The sequence below is a fragment of the Colias croceus genome, chromosome 12 (assembly GCF_905220415.1).
Source record: "Colias croceus chromosome 12, ilColCroc2.1".
In the NCBI taxonomy this organism is placed as follows: Eukaryota; Metazoa; Arthropoda; class Insecta; order Lepidoptera; family Pieridae; genus Colias; species Colias croceus.
The window spans coordinates 7,356,226-7,379,372 of NC_059548.1; the positions used below are offsets into that span (position 1 = coordinate 7,356,226).

At 34.8% G+C, this 23,147-nt stretch overlaps 1 protein-coding gene across 2 annotated transcripts; it reads right to left on the bottom strand.

Annotated features, from left to right (window-relative positions):
• Positions 1 to 3,246: 3,246 nt before the first annotated feature.
• LOC123696331 (sarcolemmal membrane-associated protein) lies at positions 3,247 to 22,020 on the bottom strand. Of its 2 annotated transcripts, XM_045642443.1 has the most exons (14): positions 21,934 to 22,020; positions 21,339 to 21,655; positions 17,731 to 17,847; positions 13,548 to 13,682; positions 12,731 to 12,835; positions 12,067 to 12,285; positions 11,262 to 11,411; positions 10,657 to 10,758; positions 10,274 to 10,426; positions 9,824 to 9,917; positions 9,602 to 9,697; positions 9,186 to 9,292; positions 8,507 to 8,719; positions 3,247 to 5,911 (listed from the first exon to the last, which is right to left on the bottom strand). In XM_045642443.1, the coding sequence occupies exons 2-14, from the start codon at positions 21,558 to 21,560 to the stop codon at positions 5,228 to 5,230; spliced, it is 2,397 nt and encodes a 798-aa protein (XP_045498399.1). In that variant the 5' UTR covers positions 21,561 to 21,655; positions 21,934 to 22,020; the 3' UTR covers positions 3,247 to 5,227. The 2 variants fall into 2 exon arrangements, with proteins under 2 accessions (XP_045498399.1, XP_045498398.1); XM_045642442.1 differs by lacking the exon at positions 21,934 to 22,020 and having other exon boundaries at positions 21,339 to 21,927.
• Positions 22,021 to 23,147: the final 1,127 nt, after the last annotated feature.

Genomic DNA, 23,147 nt, shown 5'->3' on the forward strand with positions numbered 1-23,147 from the left:
TGATCTCTTTTTTTTACCTATTAATATTTACTTATAATTTTAATTTAACTCTGCCTCTGAATGGTATTTTAAGGTTGGCTGATGTAGCGTTGAAAATTGTAAAAAAAAATATTATAGAAGGATTAAATGCATTGGGAATAAAACCGGCTGAGAACGAGTCGGACACGCGCACCGAGGGCTCCGAGCATAGGCTATTTTTTTATATGATGTTATTTAAAATTCATGTTTTTCGTACTTTTTTCCTATATCTGTGTTAAAATATGCTACTTTGTACCAAATTTCAAGACTATGGTGTTGATGAGAAGTACTCTGTAGGTTTTGATTCCCTTTCGAATATCAAAATTGCGATAATTTGCAGCATAAATCTTTTGTAGTATCTTTTGATTGCTTTGGTTTATAAGTTTGATTTTTAACAGCTTAAAGGGGCCGTAGATTTGGGTATATGATATAAATTTCAGTTTGATATATATCAAGCTAAAATTTTCATTTTCATCCGCGCGTTTCTGAGAAAAAAAAGGTATGTTTTTTGTAATTATTCTTGTATCTGTGCTATAAGATTTTGCTTCGTAACCAAATTCCAAAATTCTGAGTTTACGGGAACTACCCTGTAGGTTTTGATTTCCTTGCGAATGACAAAATTCGCAAAAAAAAATAATTATATCTGTCTGTATGTCCCTTTTACTCAGGAACGCGTGGAGGTATCAAGCTGAAATTTATATCGAATACTTAAATCTACGGTCCCTTGATGCTGTGAAAAAAATCAAACGTATAAGCCAATGCAATCAAAAGATACAGCCGAATAAACTGCAAATTATCGCAAATTTCGACATTAGCAAGGCAATCAAAACCTGCGAGGAACTTCCCGTTAACACAGTCTTGTAATGTAGCAAAAAGTATCGTCTTATAGCACAGATATAGGAATAATATATATATATATATATATATATATATATATATATATATATTTATTAATTAATTTTAATCCTACAACCCACAACGGGAACGAGTCTTGAAAATTGGTTTTATAGCACAGATAAAGAAAAAAATGCTTAAAATAAAATTTAAAGATACAACATAATTATTTAAAAAAAATGGTTTGTTCGGACTTCGGAGCCCTCGGTGCGCGAGTCCGACTCGCACTCAGTAAAATTATGACAAAAACCCGGTCGGTTTTTGTCCTAATTTTACTGTATTTTCTATTGTTATTTACCATTTATTGAACCTGATATCTAAACTGTAGCCTTGTTTATTTAAATTTATTTGCTATTTTATGTTTTATCCACGAATATGACATAAAATAGCAAAAACTGGGATATTTTGATATTTGAGGTTTTTTTGAGAAAAGTGTAATCAGCAAAAGTTGAGAGAAATATTTTAATTACCTACTACTTTACCATTAAACTTAATTCCGCAGTTACAGACTTTTTTCGAAAATCGAGAAAATTTGTTTTTTTTTTCCCAAATCGTGACCCCAGATCGACCGTAATTAACTTTTCCTCTAATTTTTGTTATATTCTCTAACGTTTGTGATTGATTTCATTGTTCTATCTTAATTTTATGTTTCAAAAGTTAATAAAAACATCATGTTAAACAATATTCATCTGTTAATTTAAAAAAGTTAATATTAAATTAGTGATCCGCTCAGGTCGTGGACCTAGCCCAGGGGGGGGTCATGACCCCATGACCCCCCCCCCTGGATCCGCGCTTGCCCGTAGCTCCACTCCTGTTGATCGTAGCGTGATGATATATAGCCTATAACCTTCCTCGATAAATGGGCTATCTAACACCGAAAGAATTGTTCAAATCGGACCAGTAGTTCCGAGATTAGCGCGTTCAAACAAACAAACTCTTCAGCTTTATAATATTAGTATAGATTTATTATTGTATGTACAATAAAGTGCGTTAATTTAAATTATACGTGTAGTTTTGTAGCCCAGGCACCAAGTACCATTGATATATTAATTGATGTAGGTACCTTCATAATAAAAATGTAGTGTAGAAATTATGTAGAATTAATTTTTATTTTTATGTGAAATTATGCTTAATCTCAATACTCTCTGAGAATATTGATATTATTTGATATCGATTTTCATGGATAGGTCGTACCTATATTTCAGTTCGTCTTTCAACTCTCTCAACATCATGCATCGTTTGACTAAAATATTATTGAAATCTGTTCAGCCGTTCCTGAGTTATAAATGGCATAGCTAGCACAATTTTCTTTTATATATATGTAAAGGTATAAAATTTTCGTGTCAGTGTTAGTTGCCACACTTCACGGAAACGACTTGACCGATTTGAATCATCAATGAAATGTGTAAATTGACTTTTGTATAAGTATTCGGTAGGCCTGAAAATAGGTTGTTAACTATTTTATACCTCAAAGCGACAACGGCGACGGCAGAACAAGAACTGCCAGCAGCCAGCCAGCAATAGTAAAAAAAACAATAAAATTAAGATGTGTGAAGATGTAGATGCTCGCACAGAATGTGCCGTTATTTTAATAAGTCGAAATAATTTTTACTTATAGCTCTAAGTGTCTATAAGCATAAAGCAGTTTGAACTGTTATAATTATAATAATATGTTCCAATACTTTTATCTAGAGGACAAAAGATGAATAATTGACAATTACAAAAGTATCTGGACAAGTCAGTGTTCGTTTTATCTAAAAGTTTAATATACTAGCGGTCCGCCCCGGCTTCGCCCGTGGTACATATTCACGTTTTCTCTACATAAGAACCATCCTCGAACTTCAAGGAATATTATAAAAAATGAATTAACGAAATCTCTTCTCGTTCTCAAGTTACCAACACATTTTGGGATTCATTTTTATATTATCCATACTAATATTATAAATGCGAAAGTAACTCTGTCTGTCTGTCTGTTACTCAATCACGCCTAATCTACTGAACCAATTTTCATTAAATTTGGTATGGAGATATTTTGATACCCGAGAAAAGACATAAGGCTACTTTTTATCCCGAGAAAATGACGCAACCCCGGAAATCCCACGGGATCGGGAACTATGCGGGTTTTTCTTTGACTGCGCGGGCGAAGCCGCGCGTGGAAACCTAGTAGATAAATATATAAGGAAAATTCCTTCGACAAATTTATTCAACATTACTTTTATAAAAGGAATTTTTACTTCATTCTTCATTCTAGTATTACAATTAAATATGTATATCGAAGGAAAGTGCCATCACACCACTCCAGCTTCAATAAAGGATGAGGAAATAAAACCATTATTTAAACAAATCAATATTATTTCCAATAAATTTATCAGTACATCCACATTGAATGCAATATTATTTACTCTTTAAAATACAACATAAAAGTCTTCGACGCAATGAAACTAAACATAAGGATTACAAAATACATCTATTTACAATAAGGTGGTTTAAACGCATAATAAAACATCGAACATAACAATACATGTGCAACAATAAAAAATAAATATTCAATAAAAAGATAGTGTTTCAACGTGGTAGTTATATTTACCTTAATGATAATTAATATAATCTGTTAGTTATACGTTTGTTACAAAATTATCTATTGGCGTTGACATCACAGAGCGAAGCAATCTCTAAGGTCGCCGAGATCGCAAGCGCCGATCGATTAAAACACACACCGTCACTTATTACATCATTCAAAACATATTCAAAACGATGCAATACAATAAGCATGACCTATTCATAATATAACTCAAAATCTACATCAAATTAACTAACTGTGAGTATTGCAACTAAACTGCCTTTTCTAATGTGTTAATTTTAATTCTACAAAAACCCATCGATTGCCGTAAGCGATGTATTCGATTCAAAGTGTAACGCAAAATCAAATTAATCGATAGTGTCACTCGATTCGAACACAGATAAAAAATCGATATTGAAATATCAAATGTCACGCAACCAAACGATGTCGATTCTAAAGACTAGAAAAATGCAAACGATTCGAAATAACCTCGCCACAAAATCAATAAATGTAAATGCCCATAACCACTCATTACCTAAACATGATATGTGCAGCTTTCCATAGTAATGAGAACTTCGTCGCCCTTGCATTGTTTAATTCGCATTTATTACATTTAGTATAATTCACTATCAACATCACAATACAAGCGTTGCACTAAATTTTAGAAATCGATTGTAACGTATTTTTTATCACTTTTTGTGTGACATAACATTTTTTAAGAACTGCATCTATCTAAACATGAAAATCTCAGTCCATATAAATTTACAATAATCTTTTATAGTTTGCTTTAGACAGGTTTTATAATTATTGGTCAAAATACACAATTTCGATACTTTATTTTTCAGAATGAAGTCATGTTGTTGCAATACGAATACATACTTATTTTTCTCTCTTTAAGAAAATGATGGCGGTCTATCGGCGACGCAATCCTATACATAGAGAATGAACACACAAATGAATAATATTCAACGTAGATAAGAACACAGCAGAATATATTCATATTTTTTCTTCAATAGCCTATTTCTTGAAGGCGGCATAAGTAGGCTCGTGATAAAACGCAGTTATACATATTGTTCGTATGGAGCGTCTAGTGTAACAAACTACGCCCACTACGACCCTTCTGCCATTGCGAGATAGTCTACCTATAGAACGATTTAGAATTTACACGAACCGTACAACGACAAATTTATTACAAGATAGAACAGTCGTTAGGCCTTAAGATTAAAATAATATACAGTTATTTATTATGGCAGATATCAACAACGAATTTATATTAATTTCTATTATAAGATACTGACACTTTTTACAGAAACAATACTATATTACACAAAAACGTTTCCAAAGGTATACCGAGCTCCGGCGCACTCACGTCACTTCAACGAATGGCACTTCCGAGACGAGCTCGATCGAATCGTTCAGTCGAACCCGAGCATGCGATGCGAATCGGCGGCGCGCACGCTAATTTACCAAAACGAAGGCCAACAAAACAATCTCGAACGTCACAATATACTCTAAATTACTCTAGGACATAAATACTCAGCCTTCGAACAGTAACATAAATATAATATTCGAATAGAGGTACCCGGTCGCCGCGCGCCGACCCACCTGCTTGGCCGCCGTCGAACGCTCGTAGAGAAAGTCGATATTCGATATTCATTAAAAATTCGCACAAAAAACGGTGAGCAAAAGTTTTGGAGAGCGAGAACGTGCCGGCGGGCGCTAAGCGTACCCGGGCGGGTCCCAGGTGGCCGTCAATCAGGAGACGTAGGGCAGCAGCACGTAGTACAGGCAGGCGAGCAGCACGGGCACGGCCAGCGCCACGGCGTGCGACAGGTGGATCCGCAGCGGCTTGGCCTGCAGCTGCGCGAGCTGCGCGGCGAGGCGGGCGCGCTCGGCGCACACCTCGGCCCAGCGCTCCTTGGCGCGCACCAGCTCCTCCTCCAGCGCGAGCAGGCTGCCGTTCTGCAGGCTCAGCTGCAGGCGCCGCTCGTCGTCCAGCCGCACGTACTCGCTGAGCGCGCACTCCGTTTCCACGGCCTCGCTCTCGTCCCGGTTGATCTCTGTCGCCGTCGACTCGGTCTCGTCGTCGTCGTCGTCGTCGAGGCGGAACAGCTCGTCTATTTCTGCGGATATCTTCTTGGTGTCTATGCTGTCGTCCGGCGAGGGTTCGCGCAGGTCCTCCGGCGACGTTTCGACCGCTTTATCGACGGTGTCCGCTTGCTTCGTCTCCTTTTCGATGGCGGCCTGGAGGCGCTGTATCTGCTTGTCCCTGTCGAGCACTTCGGCGCGCAGACTGCCCACGACGGCCGAGAGGTCGTCGATGTCGGCGCGCGTGGGACGGAATGCGAGTTCTGCCTGCATCTCGGCGGCGTTGGAGGCGAGCCGCTTTATCTCCGCCATGTTGGCCTCCTCCGCCACCGTTGAACGAGTGAGTTGAGCCTGCAAATTGACTTGTTTTAATAAAATGAATAAATAAATTAAACAATTAAAATCATCTTTTGTTTAAATACCTTATTCCATCCCCGCAAACCCATCCCCATACATATTATACAAAAGTACTAAGCATTTTTTATATTAAGGGGACTATAAATATTTTCCAATTAATTTTAATTCCCTAAACCAATATAAATCATGATATTTTATTATACAGACTACAAGTAGATTGAATCCAATTGGCATACATATTTATCCATGTCTCCTTTCTAATAAAAGAGATATCTGTGTCTTTTTGTTTATCTTTCTGTGACAATAGGCCGAATTTATGGAATGATTTTATATTTAACTGGATATAGTGAGAAGTAATAGTAGTAAGTTGTTTCTAGTCAGAAAGTGATATAAAGAGCACTTTATAAGCCCAGCCGAGGGCGGGACACTAGTATTAGTACATTTATATGTATACATAAATGGACTCCAAAATTACTGAACCGATTTTAAATTTGATCTGCACCACGTGTGCAGTTTGAACTAACTTGAAACATAAGATAGGTTATAGTCGCAAAATTATTTAATAGAAAATTATTATCTGACAGTCAGAATTATCTGTTAGCTCCAAACGATTCTTACATATGGCGCCATTGCTGACTGGATTGATTAAATATTCAATAGATGGAGTTTATTATTTACTAGAACCATTTACCATACATATTCATAAACCATTGACCATACATAATCATAACTTAAGACAGGACAACGTCTGTCGAGTCAGCTAGTCGGCACGGCGAACCTTGATTCCTATGATAGTTCGTGTTAGTGATGGGTCGTGTCGATACTTTACTATAGTCGAGCCAATTTAATAGGCAACATTTGACGTCTATCAATTTTATCTTCGAAGAGATGTAACTTGCATAAAAACATCGATTAAAGTGAATTAATCGATACGAATTTGAAACATTTGTCAATCGAATTTATTAATTTATGATGATTTTTATTCACAAGTAATCAATGCATTCGATTCTAGATGTCAGATTTCGATTTTTAGAGTAACATCTCTGGTATTTAAAAAGAAAAAAGGTTTATTGACACAAAATTGTAGCGACGTCAGTTCTTCAATTCAGAAATTGTTTATTATGTTGCGAATGGTTTATCAGTAAAATGAAATCTTAAAATTACTTGTATTGGTCATTATTATTATAAATATGTAATCGTAATTTAAAAAAGTTAAGCAAACGTGCAGTTCTAACAAAACGAAATATCATGTTATTCTACGTCGTCGTTACTAGGTTACGTTGTTGAATTTTGTTGAACTGTCAAATGTTGCCTATTAAAATGGCTCTACTATAATGCAAAGGCGTAGCTTGCATTCAGCCACGTCGGTAAACATGTTTTTTTGCATTTTTAACTAAAAAATTTAACGTCTATTATGTTTTTGTTGTATTGATTTAATCGTTGTATTGTTCTTAGCATAGATTAAGTAGGTAAGTAAAACGAAAGTTTTCCAAACAATAAAAATGCAACTTATCATTTTCCAGTAATATTTAACCTGTTAAACACATATTCGCTAATAAATACATTATCATGAAAATGGAAGTCCCTTTTTAATTTGTCTGTAAAACTTTAGTTATCATAGGTATAGGTTATCATAGATATTTTTCAGGTATAGTCTCACTATTTGGTTTGATTTATCGGTGTTAAAATTATGCACTATTTCCATTACGACATTTTGTCTATCGATATTTTCCGCACTAGTCGATAAAATACCGTAACGTAAGGTCAGATTGAAATAATTTCTCGTATATGTTAAGAATTGTTACAATTCCAACGGAATACCATTGTGATGGCATAAAGCTACGTAAAAATTAATAAATGCTATTTTTGGACGCGTCGAATACGTTTCTAATTTAATGGTGACGCCATTACAAGGTTTTGTCTCGGGAATAACTGTCAGTGTCATAGGGATCACGTTTCGCCGTGCCGACTATAGCATAGCTAGTAGTGTCGCGGAGGTAGGCAGGTATACCTGCAGGCGGTCGCGGAAGAATTCCAACCAATACCCGCGGCCCCATCATTAAAGCGGCTCGACGGAACACAGTGGGGTTTTAGGCGGTAAGAATCCGAAATAACCCACGGCTCCTTCCCCAGGGACCGTGGGTGGGTATCTTTGGAAGATTTCCCCACTATAATATATATCTATATTTATCATGCCGCTCTGTTATAAATAATATTATATTGTTAATCGTTTTTTGGTCCCGCAGGACAGGCTTCGCCAAGTGCGGGAACCAATGAATCTCATAATTATATTAATATCAAATTATTAAAATAATTAATATTGTGAAATACACCATATTGTAATAATCCTGTCTTGTTAAATAAAGGAATTATTATTAACTAGCGGTCCGCCCCAGCTTCGCCCGTGGTACATGTTCACGTTTTCTCTACATAAGAACCATCCTCGTACTTCAAGGAATATAATAAAAAAAGAATTAAAGAAATCGGTTCAGCTGTTCTAAAGTTATGCGCTTACCAACACATTTTGGGATTCATTTTTATATTATAGATTATTAATTATTATTTTTTTTTCTATAAAAAAAGGCATACCTGCAGGTCGGCGATGGTGGCGCGGTAGGAGGCCGCGTCGTGCGTGTCGGGCAGGTCGGCGGGCTCGTTGGCGGCGAGCAGCTCGTCTCGGACGGCGCGCAGCTGCTCGTTCTCCGCGCCGCTGGCCGCGAGCCGCTCGCGTAACGCCTTGATCTCCTCGTTGAGGCCGGCCATCACGCGCAGAATGTTCGCGTACTCGACGCCCGCTTTGCTCTGGTAGAATTTTAATGGAAAATGAAATGAAAAATTTTGAAATAAAGAATATTGAAAGAAAGAGACAAAACTAGTATATACTAACGAGTTAAGAAAACTATTGACTGAATCGAATAAGTTTAATGTAGACCGATAATAAATGAAAAATTACATTAGCGTTCCAAAATCAACATCATAATTTTAATTTTAGTTCGTAGCTCTTTAATGTGAATAAAATAGTGCTCTTAGTAATGTGAATAAAATTTTACAAAATATGTTTTTGTTTTATTTGATCCCTTCATTTTAAGCAGTGATTAAATAACGAAAATTAATAAATTGTATTCTTGTTTATTTGTTACTTGACATTGAATGAATCAATCATCAAGATGATCTGGAGCGAGGTGATTCATAATTACAGGGAGAAATAACAAGCATCAGCTTAAAATTTAAAGCATAAAAATGATATTTAATTCAATTTACAACTCACAGGAGATTCCTCTCGGCTATCAGCCTCAGTGAACGTGGAGTTAGCGTTGTTGTCCGCATGGATCTCGCCGTCTAACGGTCTAGAAGACTCTACTTCGTTATCGCCCTCTGAAATTCAATTATGTTCGAATAAATATATGCTAGTGAAAATTAAAATGATTCAATTTTGTTATTGAAAGTTCGTTAAGACAGAGGAACCTGAGGAAAACACAATATGTATATAATATGTATATTGTATTAATTCATTCAAATGTGCAAGTTCGTTCACATATTTGAATCTTTAACACAAATAAATAACGTTTCATATCTTTATGAAATTTGGCACAGTGATAGATTAGTTATTTTTGCAAATTGAATTAGAACATAGGCTATAGCTATTTGTACAAATCATAAAAGTATCTAAGTGAAAATGCTTACCGTGATTAAGTCGCGATTTCTCGTCATCTTCACATGAATTTGTTTCGTCTGTCTTTTCACCACTCGCCCCTGAGCTTTCTTCTTCTTGCTGTTTCTCTGCAAATATTTTTTTTTTTTTTTTATAACCGGCTTCCACAGTCACATATTTTATTGTGATAGATCCAATTTCCTGAACAAAAAAATAAATCGAAACAAATATATTATATAGAGAAAGATACGTACCTTTATTTTCGGTATTATTTATCATATTTTTCTTTAGTATTAAATCGATGTCCTTTACAGATTTGCCATCAGCCGATATCGCTTTTATTCCCACCTGTAACAATATCTATTAAATTAGTATCAAAACGTAAACGTAATTTATTTACAAGTATCGCCAACCAAAACAATCCATGAATGTTAGTATAATATTACCGATGGTCATATTATCTGTAACCTAAGCATTAATTTAAAACCACACTACAAAATAAACTTATAATTGATGCAATCACTATAATTGTGAATTACATCTAAAGTAATAACATAAAGCTGAAGACTTCGTTTGTTCACGCTTATCTCAGAAACTTACTCAACCGATTTAAAAAATTCTTTCAACATTGGATATGTCATCCATGCTATAAGTTACAGATACAGCCGGAGCCGGGGTGTATCGCTAGTTTCTTGTACACTGACCTTATTGAGAACACTGGGAGGCAATAACATCTTGATATAATCGGGCAATGATTTCACGGCCTCCTCGAGGGAGCCGCTGCGTTTCGAGTCTTGTATTTTGTTACTGTCCGGACTTAGTACCAACATTTTCGCCTCGCCGTTTTGTACTGAATACTGTAATAAAACCATTAACATTTTAGCACACCTAAAAAACTAAAATTTAAAAACAATGCAAATTTTTTAATTACGTAAATAAGCAACTAGAACAATTTTTATAAAAAATTGTATTTGTGCTATTTACTATCACATAAGATGTAAAAAAATAAACATTTTTTTAAACTATTGTTAAGGTTTGTTGTGTACTGTATAAAATTATTAAGAATTATAGACGTTTCATAACTCACAGTGAGAGGTAATCTTTTCCGTAGAGCGCTCTCCCGTTCCTCAGCGGTGGATATTGCAAGTCGCGCCGCACACATTTTTCGCTCGCATCGTGCTGCCATTTTCTGTAAAATATTAATTGATTCAAATTTTTACACATTTAAATTATTATTACATAAAATATTAACTGTTTTTCCCGAGGTAAAAAAAGATTTGAAATTGAATTTTATAGCATTCAAATGCTTTATATAAAATGTAAATGAAAAATTTTTTAAAGAATAGATTCCCGCATTGTGATCGAATTTTTTTTCCTTATTTCTCATCAGTAAAGACATAGTCGTGCGCCGTCCGCAGACACCCTAAAGGTACAAGTCCGAGACGGGCCCCAGACCGCAAACTGCAAGCGACACCACTTGTTTCTATGAACATCTATGAAATTGATTCTAAGCGCGGCGACACTGCTGCCTGCAGACGCAACGCGCAGCGATTCATAGATGTTCATAGAAACAAGTGTTGTCGCTTGCAGTTTGCTGTTGCAGTTTGCGGTCTGCGGCCCGTCTCGGAATTGTACCTTAAAGCAATGCCCGTTGCCATGACAACGAGCCGTCCACTAACAGCGAGTACCGACCTGCAACTCAGCGAGCGCGTTGTTGGCGGCCAGGCGCAGCGCGCAGTTGTGGTTGTGCAGCGCGGCCGCCTCCCTGCTGCGCCGCTCCAGGCTCTCCTCCAGCGCCAGCCGCTGCTCGTGCGCCGTCCGCAGACTCTCTAGCGCCACTTCCTGATGATATTAAGAATATTTCAGCAAAAAAATATTTTTTATTTATCGCCTCTTGGAATATAAACACGTTATATGCCATTATCTTTTCAACCGTTTCAGCGCGCAGTTTACGGTACATGATGTTTAGTAGATTGATTAAATTCAATTCAAATGCCCATAACATATTTTTCATACTATGGACAATACAAAATTTCAATCCATCAACGAAGTATGAGGTTCCTAATACTATTTCATTCCCACATGGGAACCACTGAAAATGTGTGCTGTGGTTCTTAAGCCGCAGAATTCCTTAGTGATGTTTCCATTTTATATCGTGATTTCATTGTGTTTTTCTTTTTAATTTCTGTCTTTATTTTTAGGCTGGTTGCAGAGCTTGACCGACCGTCAGTGCGTACCGTCGGTCCTGACGATACGCATCAACAATTGTATGACTATGACACTAATGCGCATGACAATACGCGTGCGTATGGTCGGTCTAGCTATGAACGGTTTTATGAATTTCCATACATATGACAAGCGCGACTGACGTACGCACTGATGATCGGTCAAGCTCTGCAACCGGCCTTAAGCTTTTCCTGTGTGTTGAATTAAATATCTTTTCTTTCATTCTCTTTTCACATGATTCACAACCGCATCAAACAAACACATTACGCACCTGATAGTTCTTCTTGTCGGCGAGCAGCTGCGCCACGTGGTGCGCGTCCGGGTGCTTGCCCGCCGCGAGCATCGCCTCGAGCGTGTGCACGCGCATCAGCAGCCGCTGCTCGCCGACGAACAGCTCCCACGCGCTCTGCGCCTCGCCGCGCGTGCGCTCCACGCACTCGCGCAGCGTGCGCAGCCGCGTCTCCAGCGACACCTCGCGCTGGATCGCCTCCTGCAACACAACACACATTATACGGTATTATACGCAAAAAATATGGTGTAATTACGTTATTAGCGACACAGGACTGGCACGTGGCTAATTATATTAGAAGCAAGATGGTGAAATTAGGTTATTAAGGATACATGGCTAATTAGCCACATTACATTTACATATTTTACTTCAATTGTCTCTTTCTCGCTCAATCATGCCATCTTACTTTGACGTTTAATCGTGTGTATGTTGATGTGACATTTTTCAAGATCTACACTTTTTTATTTGTAATATCATTGGTATTAGCATTTCAATTGTTTCAGCGCGCAGTTAGCATTACATGATATGCAGTAAATAAAAGACTTTCTAAACATAAATATAGCAATTTTTGCATGAAAAGGTCTGTTATTCAAAGACTTACAAATAATATTAAGTAAGAAATATATTATGTTCTTTAAGAACTCACCTGCACATAAGTGTTCAATTGATATAATTCATTTAGATGCAGTTTAGCCTCCGTGCCATCAGGATGGTACAGCTTCAAAAGTGCAACCACTGGCGGAAATGTATTCTGTAATATTAACAATTGCATTATCAATATTTAATCAATTACTGCATCTATCTTATTTATCCAACGAAAAGGGAAGCATTGTTTGATACATACATTTACACAAAAAGGGTTTAAAGTACAACCAAGTTTAGAATACAATTCAATTGTTGTTGATTTTCTTAAGGGATTGCAATATATTCACGGATTTAAATTTTGTTAAAATAGTTATAAATAAAGTATTCGATGTTATTTACAGTTACAATCCTACAAAATAATAAGTAATAATCCCTGCTAGTTAACGACCCGGCTGTTGCAATGGTCAGTTACCGTGACCGCGGGGTCAGAAGGTGTGATTGTTCACATAATTATGTAACCCTACATGTATTTATTTACTAAATATATTTATATTTATAACGCTGATTAACTAAAATCGTTTTGTGAGACGTATTGGTGAATATATTATATTTCACAAAACATTACCAAAATAAGTTATATTTTTGCCACTAGTCTGAAGGTGAGGGTCCACATATTATATTGAAATAAACTTAATTATAGTAATTAATAATAGATCTAAAGTACTATCAGACCCACACAACTTCTTCTGCTCTCAAAATGAATATTTTTATCCTGTTGTAGTATCAATCATGTATCCATAATAAACGTATTTTCATTTCATTTCATTTCAAATCAATACGAATTGTTCAATTCGAACTATCTTCGACAATAAGTTCACCTTTTCTGAATTGCCAATATTCTCGACGACGGGGATCCCAAACTGCACAACATCGCCGGAGTACACCTCGTGCGGCTCCTTTACAAACGAGCAGCGGTTGTTGTTTATGAACGTGCCGTTACTGCTTTGGTTGTCCTGGAAAAAACATTGTTTATATATAATTTAAATTGAACTCGATACTTTAACTGGGCGTTTAATCGTAGAAACCACAGGCAAAAACTTTCACCCTTAAGCTTTACTCCCGCCAACCCTTGTTACTTCGACTATCATATAGAAGCCGTGACGTTAAACATCGCACCACTGATCTATGCATTTTTTACAATTAATAATAAATCTTGTTATACCTAATGCCCGATGGTCCCTTCCGAGTTTCGAACAGCAAACTACTTGCACAATACTTAGTGCTAAGAATAGTACGCAAATGCAAATTGGAAGACAAAGAAACATTTATCTACACAGTAACTAGCGTGAGTTGTGTCGAAGATATGAAGCATTTGCAATCGTGATAAGGAAAATCGTCTATCAATGCAATGCAATGCAATCATAAATTAATAGTCTAGGTACGTCTTTTGAGAAAATGCCATACATTTTATCGCTAATCAAAATTACGGAGTTATCTTTTTAAAGCACCTCGACGTTGTATGAATCACACTTATTGCACGTCTCCCGGTCAGGGTTACTACGCGTTGATCTATAAAGGTTGTTTTCAATAAAAGCTTTTACTGTTATTTACTAGATCAAGTTAAACAACTAACTTACTGGACATGCAATTGATCCTTTAAGTATCTATACTTTAGATATTATAATTTATTTAGATAACATCTTAAAAGTTACCATTAAAATGAATGTTTTAATATTGTTTACCGATTATTTATTATTTATGAAAAGGTTCCTCTGTCAATTCTGTTATTATACGTAATTTTACGTAACAACTGGATGTATAAAGTACATGATGAGTAACCGCAAGTTCCACCAGTGAAAACAATAACTATACAAAGCCGCAACAATGAAGTCGCAACTCGCCTGTCGCTAGGTGTATATAAATTTACGTCAATTAAAAGGATGCTAAACCTGTTTCAATGTAGCACGTAACTCATCATGTTATATGGTAACAGGCGGTGTTTTTATCGATTTAACTGTTGGATCCCATTTTATTTAACTTTCCACTATTCGAATGCAGTGAACTGTTATTTAAACAATAAAAACCGTGTATCCTTTAATGGTGATAAAAAATTATATATTCATAGATGTTTAAATTAACAGCGGAAGTTATAGAATTTAATAAATAGATCATAACGCATTAAATATATGTACTATTGTAACGCAATAACATCCCATAGATAAATAATAACATTGCCTTCATTTATTAATTACTAAACGTTCCGTTCGTATCCTATTTTGGAGTGGTTGTTTGAACTCGTGTAATATCACTAAATGTTCTATCCAAGGACGAAATTTACTTCTTGTTGCGTACGGATGACGATAAATACACGATTCTATTGAATAAATTACATTTATTACGTACTAAATATCTATAATAATATCCCTGTAGCAGACGTCTCTAATATGTGTGTGCTCATTGTAATCCAATTCTCGTTGTAAAGGCTAAAATGCATTTGATATGATACGAGACAGACGCATTATGCATCTCTAATGAAGACACTATATAATATACTACATAGTAAATATATCAGCAATTGGTATAAAGTACAATTGGTAAACGATACGCATTTGATGGTGGAATATTACTCGACGGTGTTTCTATTTTTATAACTGACACTTTTTATTAATCATTGCATCGTGGAAACAAACTAACACCATAACAATATTAGGGAAAGTATATTCAATACAAAATCTGTGACAAAAGTATTTAGTATATTTAACTAGTTTTAAAGAAATTCACTGTCGTTAAAAATTTGGCAAAAGAGTACTTAGCCCAGAGCCACCCACCATGGTATTATCTAATACCGTACGAATTACGATATTGCTCAAATTTTCAAATAGACATACCGAATAAGTGCAGGAACAGTATTATTTTTTATTATAAAAAAAAGAATATCACACCTATACGAATTTACGCCGTTATTTATTACCTACACACAAATGGTTTGTAAATAAAATATTATGTAACGCTTTCGAAAATAGCTCAGTAGTGATTTGAGGTGACGAAGGCTTATGGCCACAGATGAAATCTTTTGTGGGCGTCAGTGAGAGCCGGCACATTTCCATTCATAAGAATGTAACGTACATATGTACAATCATGAATATACGTGGGCGGTCACGTGCTTTCATTGTACTTGTCTTTATTTTGAATTTCAAAGGGTTACTTTTACTATAGGGTCTATAGGCATAGTATTGTAGACATTTTTTTACGTGACTGAGATGCAAACGAGTAGACGTGTTAGCAGATGGTAGGTGAGTGCCACACACGCTGCCCATAAGAATTCATAACAATTAGTTGCGGATGCCAGCATTGTAATATAAGAGTATAGAAAGAGAAAGGGCTAGGATAACAGGGTATCGCTTCTCTACTAACGTTACGCGTTACTCCTCTATAACATACTTAAAATACTTCTTCAAGACAGATATTGCAGTCTCAAAGCTTGATAGTGGCCGTAAAGAAAATTCAAAAGCCTTTTACTGTAGTGGAGTTCAATTAAATTAATGGCACCTTTATTATATAATATATAGTTTAGATAATGGAACTGCATGTTACAAGATTGATTAGTTTGAGTGCTCCCTGAAAGAATATTTTTTTTATAAAGTAATGAAAAGAATGCACAATGTTTCACATTTAAGCACTGTATTATAAAGCTTTTAGTATAAGTATAAGCATTTTTTAATATAAATTCAGACATACTATACACTTTAAAAGCTTGATACGTATATGGATTTATGTCGACTAATTTTTCCATTACGTACTGGTATTATATACCTACGTAGATTTAATAAAGTTAGATTAGATGGCATTTCACATTTATGGGCATGTGTGTCACCCACGAAAATAATATGAAGGCAAAACATTTATATGTCTTTAATTTATTTATAAGTTTCACGGCGAACGAGAACTGTTTTTCTATAGAAAAATCAGTTAGGTACAACATAATAATTATAAAGATTTGGATTAGTTCCTTGGCATGGTTCTTAATTGAGAAGTAATTGTATGATAATTCTTTCATTTTTTCTAAATAATTCTAATTTTTCGTCAAAGTAAATAAAGATTATAGATATAAGTATTCATATTTATTACAATAATTATTGCATTATTCATAAACTTAACTGGTTTAAAAAGTCATTGTAAAACAGATTAAGGGAGTCGCTATTAATAACTTCCCATTTTATTTTAGTAACAAGTGACACAACCAATAAATTGGTATTATTTATTTCAACCCATAGAAATATACGTGCCTGAAGCGTGTAACTGTTGAGAGAACACGAGACTTCGCTCGCTATGCACGTGCTGCTATATTCAATTATATTATGTTGCAATGTCAACACACGGTAATTATTATCAACTACAGATTGAATATGCTCTTTTTAGAAAATTTATAATATCCTAAACGTATTGAACGTAGGTAAAGGGTTAGTCTATGAGATCGATTGACACCCTAACAGCACCTTTACGGTGCTGAGTACACAAGAAAGGCTTCAGCCTGTGTAGAAAACTTGTAAGCACCTGAAAGACTCCATTTATAAATCGGGGTCATCACAGCGGGCTAAACGCCTTCAGCCTTTTCCACATAGACGCATAATTATGCGTCTATTTCACCTCTCACTATGCGTGCATATAATTATATGTTAAAAGGATTAATTAATTGTTAAAAGAGATGTAAAAATAGTATCGTAAATTCACTAGTATTATTAAATTTGGCAGATAAAACGGCGCGCCGTTACGATATGGCGATCTTATAAAAATCAGATTCTATACACCGTCTGTGCCATGCCATGTGGAAGATATATCGCATCTGTTTCGCTGAATTTTCATCAGGGTGTTGTATGTTATATCAGCCTTCTGGCTCAATATTTACTATTTAGGTAGTAGATAATTGAACATTTTTACTATATATAAAATTTCAATAATGCATTACTTAATATCTAACTAAAGTTTTTTGATCTTGCCTACCGCCTATGGATCTTGAGTATCATGATTTTTTTTAGAAAATATAATACCATAGGTACTTACCACAAGGTAAAAATGTCCCTTTTCGTAGTACAGAGTAGCGTGGTGCCGAGAGAGTACTCTACAGTCAAATATTGTGTTCGTATGACAAGGCACTCCTTTACACACGTACCTGCCGATCTGTAAAAAATATGCATGATTAAAATGATAACATTTGAGCAATTTTATTTATAAAAATGTTACGTATTTATGAATAATGATAAACTTATTATTCATTTAGATTCGATGACGAATAAAAATATAAAATTAAATAGAGTATGAACAAGGTAGGTACATACCCACAAGAGGTATGAATATTTTAATTAGCTTATTATTATGGAAACGGCTTGCTAATTATTGCTATATACATAAATAATATTAAATTTGGATGATATTATGTATAAAAAAGCATTGGATGTATGACGCACTCGTGCGAAGAAATTGCGCTGTAATTACACAAATAGCTATAATAGAAGTAATGTTGTAGGAACAAAACGAGATTCTTGCTTTGTTTTTCATTCAAGGACTGCTATTTATTTCCTGTTTTATGAAACTATTCATTTATTTTTTTGACCGCCTCCTGGGTAGTTACAGTGGTTGACGCGTGAGCGTAGCACCGAGGGGTCCTGGGTTCGATTCCCGGTGGAGACGAAGAAAAAAAAATGTCTAGGTCTGGTAGGACACAGAAGGCTGATCACCTACTTGTCCCTAAAGAAAATCGATCAGTGAAACATATGTATTATGGATCTGCCCCTTACCCCACTAGGGGATATGGGACTTCACTCATTCACTCATTCATTTATTTTAATTTAATACGGTAACTGGTTAAAAATGATGCGTATGATCGAAACGAAAATGTAGACCTCACGGAAAATATTTAATTCGGCCATTCTAGGCCACGGCACTTATGGTATCATTTTGAACACATCCTGCAAGCATAATAAATAAGTGATAAGAAATAACTTCCGCTGCAAGCGTAGCAGATGCGTAGCTAGGAATAGCACCATTTAATCTTGTTAAATTTAATTGCCAATGTTCAATTGTAGCGTCTCGAGTAGCCTGGGTCATGCTGATTGACTCGAGTATGGGCCGCGCGCGCCTGACATCCATACTAAGCGACTTACAGATAAACGTATAACGCGATCGGAACGTAAATGCGGCTTGAACCTGCACTAGTTTTAAATGAGTCAACTGAATGGAATAATGTATTGACTAGTTGAGATTCTCTTTGTTTTGGTTAGTGTCAAATATAGTAGGACTTATACAAATACAATCTTAAGAAGTAAACTGACTTTATTACCTTAATTCTACGATTTTATATGTATGTAACTACTGAACTTGCACAGGAGTATTTTTAGAACCAATGGTCAATGGATCCCTAATTTTTAAAGTATAACAAATATACATCACAGAATCAGAATAACTTGGATATATTGGATTGATGGATGGAATAACTCAACTATATTTACTTTAAAATTAAAGTAAAATAAAAATCTAATAGCTGCTAGTTTTGAATTCAGTGTCAAATAATATTATTATCAATGTGAAATATTATGCCACAAAGAACCTTTTGTTTATTTGCTTTTGTAGGATGTGTAGAAATAAAATCTGATTAATAATAACTAAGTCACCAGATATGTATAATGTTTTAATCATCCTGAATTATAAACATAAAGAAAATTATTTGATAAAATTTCTTATTAGTCTAGAAGATAAGAGAAATTATACCATTAAAAATACAGTTATTTTCACTCTACCTTGCATGAACCATTTTATTTAATATAATGTATAAAGTTTAAAAATTTATGTACATATTAATTATATAAATAAATCTGCATTTTCTTTTATAATGGATAAATTATATTGTGCTGGTTAGAAGGTACTGAATAATAATACCCATTTATTTAGGCGTCTTGCGAACAACTTCACTCATTTGGCAGAAGGAAACTATTTATTTTATTTTACTTTATTATTTGTTAATAATTACACTATTGGTAATACTTGTTGTGGATAAATGGGAGTTCATTGTTGTTACTATTTACCATTTATTTTTTATGAATATAAAAGTGAAAATCTCTGCGTTTTATTTATTCTTATTTATTATTTATAACTGAACAACACAGATCTAGAGGGGATGAGATTTTTTGGATAAAGGTTTAATTTTATAGCTTTTTTTTCAGTATAAATCCGGTAAAGACAGAGTCACTCAACACTTAAAATATGAATTACTAACTTTCCGCCCGCAGCTTCGCCCCCGCAGTCAAAGAAAAACCCGCATAGTTCCCGTTCCCGTGGGATTTCCGGGATAAAACCTTTCCTATGTCCCGGGGTAAAAAGTAGCCTATGTACTTTCTCGGAAATCGAAATATCTCTATACCAAATTTCATGCAAATTGGTTCAGTAGTTAAAGCGTGATTGAGTAACAGACAGACAGTCAGAGTTACTTTTGCATTTATAATATTAGCATGGATGTAAATATTAACTATAATGCTAAAGTTTGTGAGCATGTATGGATGTTTATAAAATACTTTATTTGATAAAACTTTACAGTAAATTTAAGTTATACATTACAATAACTCATGAGATATAGAAATACTTGATTTGGCCTATAGGCATGTCCCATAAGTGAAATGGGAGACACAGCATGTATAAAATATTTTTGATTATATTCATACTGGTAACTTTATCTTTACTAATATTATAAAGCTGAAGAGTTTGTTTGTTTGAACGCGCTAATCTCGGGAACTACTGGTCCGATATGAAAAATTATTTCGGTGCTAGCTAGCTCATTTATCAAGGAAGGCAAATCATATCACCTCGCTAAGACCAACAGGACGGGAGCAGTGGGGGTAAAATCGTGGAGCACAGCTAGAATATCAAACTAAATACTCTAAATAGTTATAGATATAATAATTATGTTTAGTAATAACTTATGCCTAGCGGTTAGTCCTGGCCTTACCTGGTTTGACCCAGACTACAAAATATAGCCAACAAATACAGAACATTAATGTGGCTTAAAAGAATTTTGATTATCAGTTCAGTATGTCCAGATAAAACCCCTTTCATTCTCACAAGTATTACCTCTTCAAAATACTAGTGTAGATAAGCAAATAGTTTACAAGATATTAACTCAGTATGAAGCTCATCGACTCGGTCGCACATGTTAAATGATAATCTTATCACATCAGTATAATCTTAAAAAAGTATCTGTTTTAAAATGCTTGCCTAACACTTATCGATTGTTGCAAAATACAATAGAAGTATTTTTATACAAAGTATAATAAAATTGATTTGACAAACAAATTATATTTGAATTACTGACAAATTTTATTTCACAAATTCTTATTTGATACATTCTACTTATTTAACATGACAATAATACTTCGCTGTTAAGTATTTCCTAATTATATTAATAAAGGGAGTGTAAAATTTATAAAGAACAACAAAACTTTTTGTTGATGACACAGACAAGGCCATACAAAATCTACATTTAAAAGAATACTCCATCTGATTTGATGATTGTTTTTTAATAATCTATGAGAAACAAATCAAATAAGAAAGACAGTTTCTAAATATTGCGATATTCACTACTCCTGCCTAAATATAAATACATATTTTCAATCAAAACATACCTTGACAGGTTCTTCCAACGTAACACGCCTTTCTTCAAATGGTAAAGAATTCGTATGGGGAATAAAGACCGCCCTTGGAACTCCCACATCCTGGTTATTACTTGGCGGCTCTGGACCAGCTGTCCAATTGTAATCCATATTCTTCGTTGTGGCAGTCATTTGTGGTTTGACTTTCTTACTCCTTGCTATCACCATCATACAGCGATCCTTGAGAGTTAGCATTTAGGGCTCGAACCGCCGTGAAGAGTAACACATCGTTAACAGAAACAATATAACCGCTGCCGTAATGGTGAAAGGTAGACATTATTCACTGCCATCTTGAAGAAAAAATATAGCTAAATAGTAGAATTTGAATGTAACCGAGCATCTAATAGCACTAGAAGGTACATAAAAATTTAAGAAGATGAAACTTGATTCCTTTCGTTCACTGGTCAATTAGTTATTTGCAATCCACTGAATTTCAAAAAGGTGCCTAAGTGTATATCACATTTACACTCATTTTGTATTTCGCAATATTAAACTACTCCTTTTGTATAATTTCAAAACAAATTACATATGTTGGGCGTCAATTGAAAATATCATTCAGAGAACTTACGAAATGGGTGCAGAAATCAGACATTTGTTTTGTTGAGTTGGGAGTTGGGACCGTTTCTGCTCTCTATCGGTCTTACTTCATTTGTTTTTCTAGCTTCTCTATGGTACTATTGAAGATAAAAATGTCATTTTAATTAGTTTGACTTTTTCAGTTTTGGCAGATCTGTAATTTAAATAATTCATTCATAATAATTGTATTTTATTTATTCACAGTTTTTTGAGACCTTTGCAGTTACATTTTCATTACGAAAATATACTTTAGTATTAGTATTTATTTTAATTTGAGGTTAACGTTATTTGTTGAGACTGGGCAACACTAGACCTGTTATAAATAATTATTAAGGTGTGTGTCTATTTTAAATATGTAGCGCTACTAGTTCCGTATATATTTGTGTTATGCCCGGCTTACACGCTTGCCACACAAATAAACCCCAATTTAGAGTATGTATTAGCAAGTACAAGGAAAAATAACATTTATTTTCATCGGTAATTAGTATTTAATTAATAATTTAATTGTTGCTAAAAAAAATTACGTTCTGAAAGAGGGTTGCGAGCAAGTTGCGAGACATGCGTGGTGGGACAGCGTCATACGCTGTCACCGGCCTTTTTTCTTCATAGTGACATAGTGTTGTACCTTTGGCAACATAGGATAAGATATTTTTTATCGTAATTTCAAAACTAGTTTCTATACATACATACAATATATAACATGAAGTTGTTTCTAGACTAATACAAGCCTGCATGGACACATGTTTCACCAACCGCCTTGCAGCAATTATTTGTACATTTGAATTAATTTCTATGTGGTGCAAAAAATAGTAGACTTAGGAATGAAGAACCTAATACACAAATGTAATAATATGACAACGATACGACAAGTTTTAAACAAAATAACCCTTTTTTTGGGAATGGTTACCCATTATACATACACTCAACAGTCTCATAAATGAGAACTTTATAAGTTTAAACTAGGTTCTATTTTTTCAATGTTTTTTTTATAATAATTCTATGTTATCATAATTATTAAGTACTAGAACATACGTTACACATTTTTCATAATTTCAACTATCGATATTTTCCTGTATCAAGCATGAAACGTCACTATCAAAGTCTTTTTGCTCGCTAATGTATACTTTAAGACGCCAAAATTTACAAGTGAGAAGTAACCGATATGATAACACTTGGAAGCTAGTGCACTTCGATTTCCACTCCCCA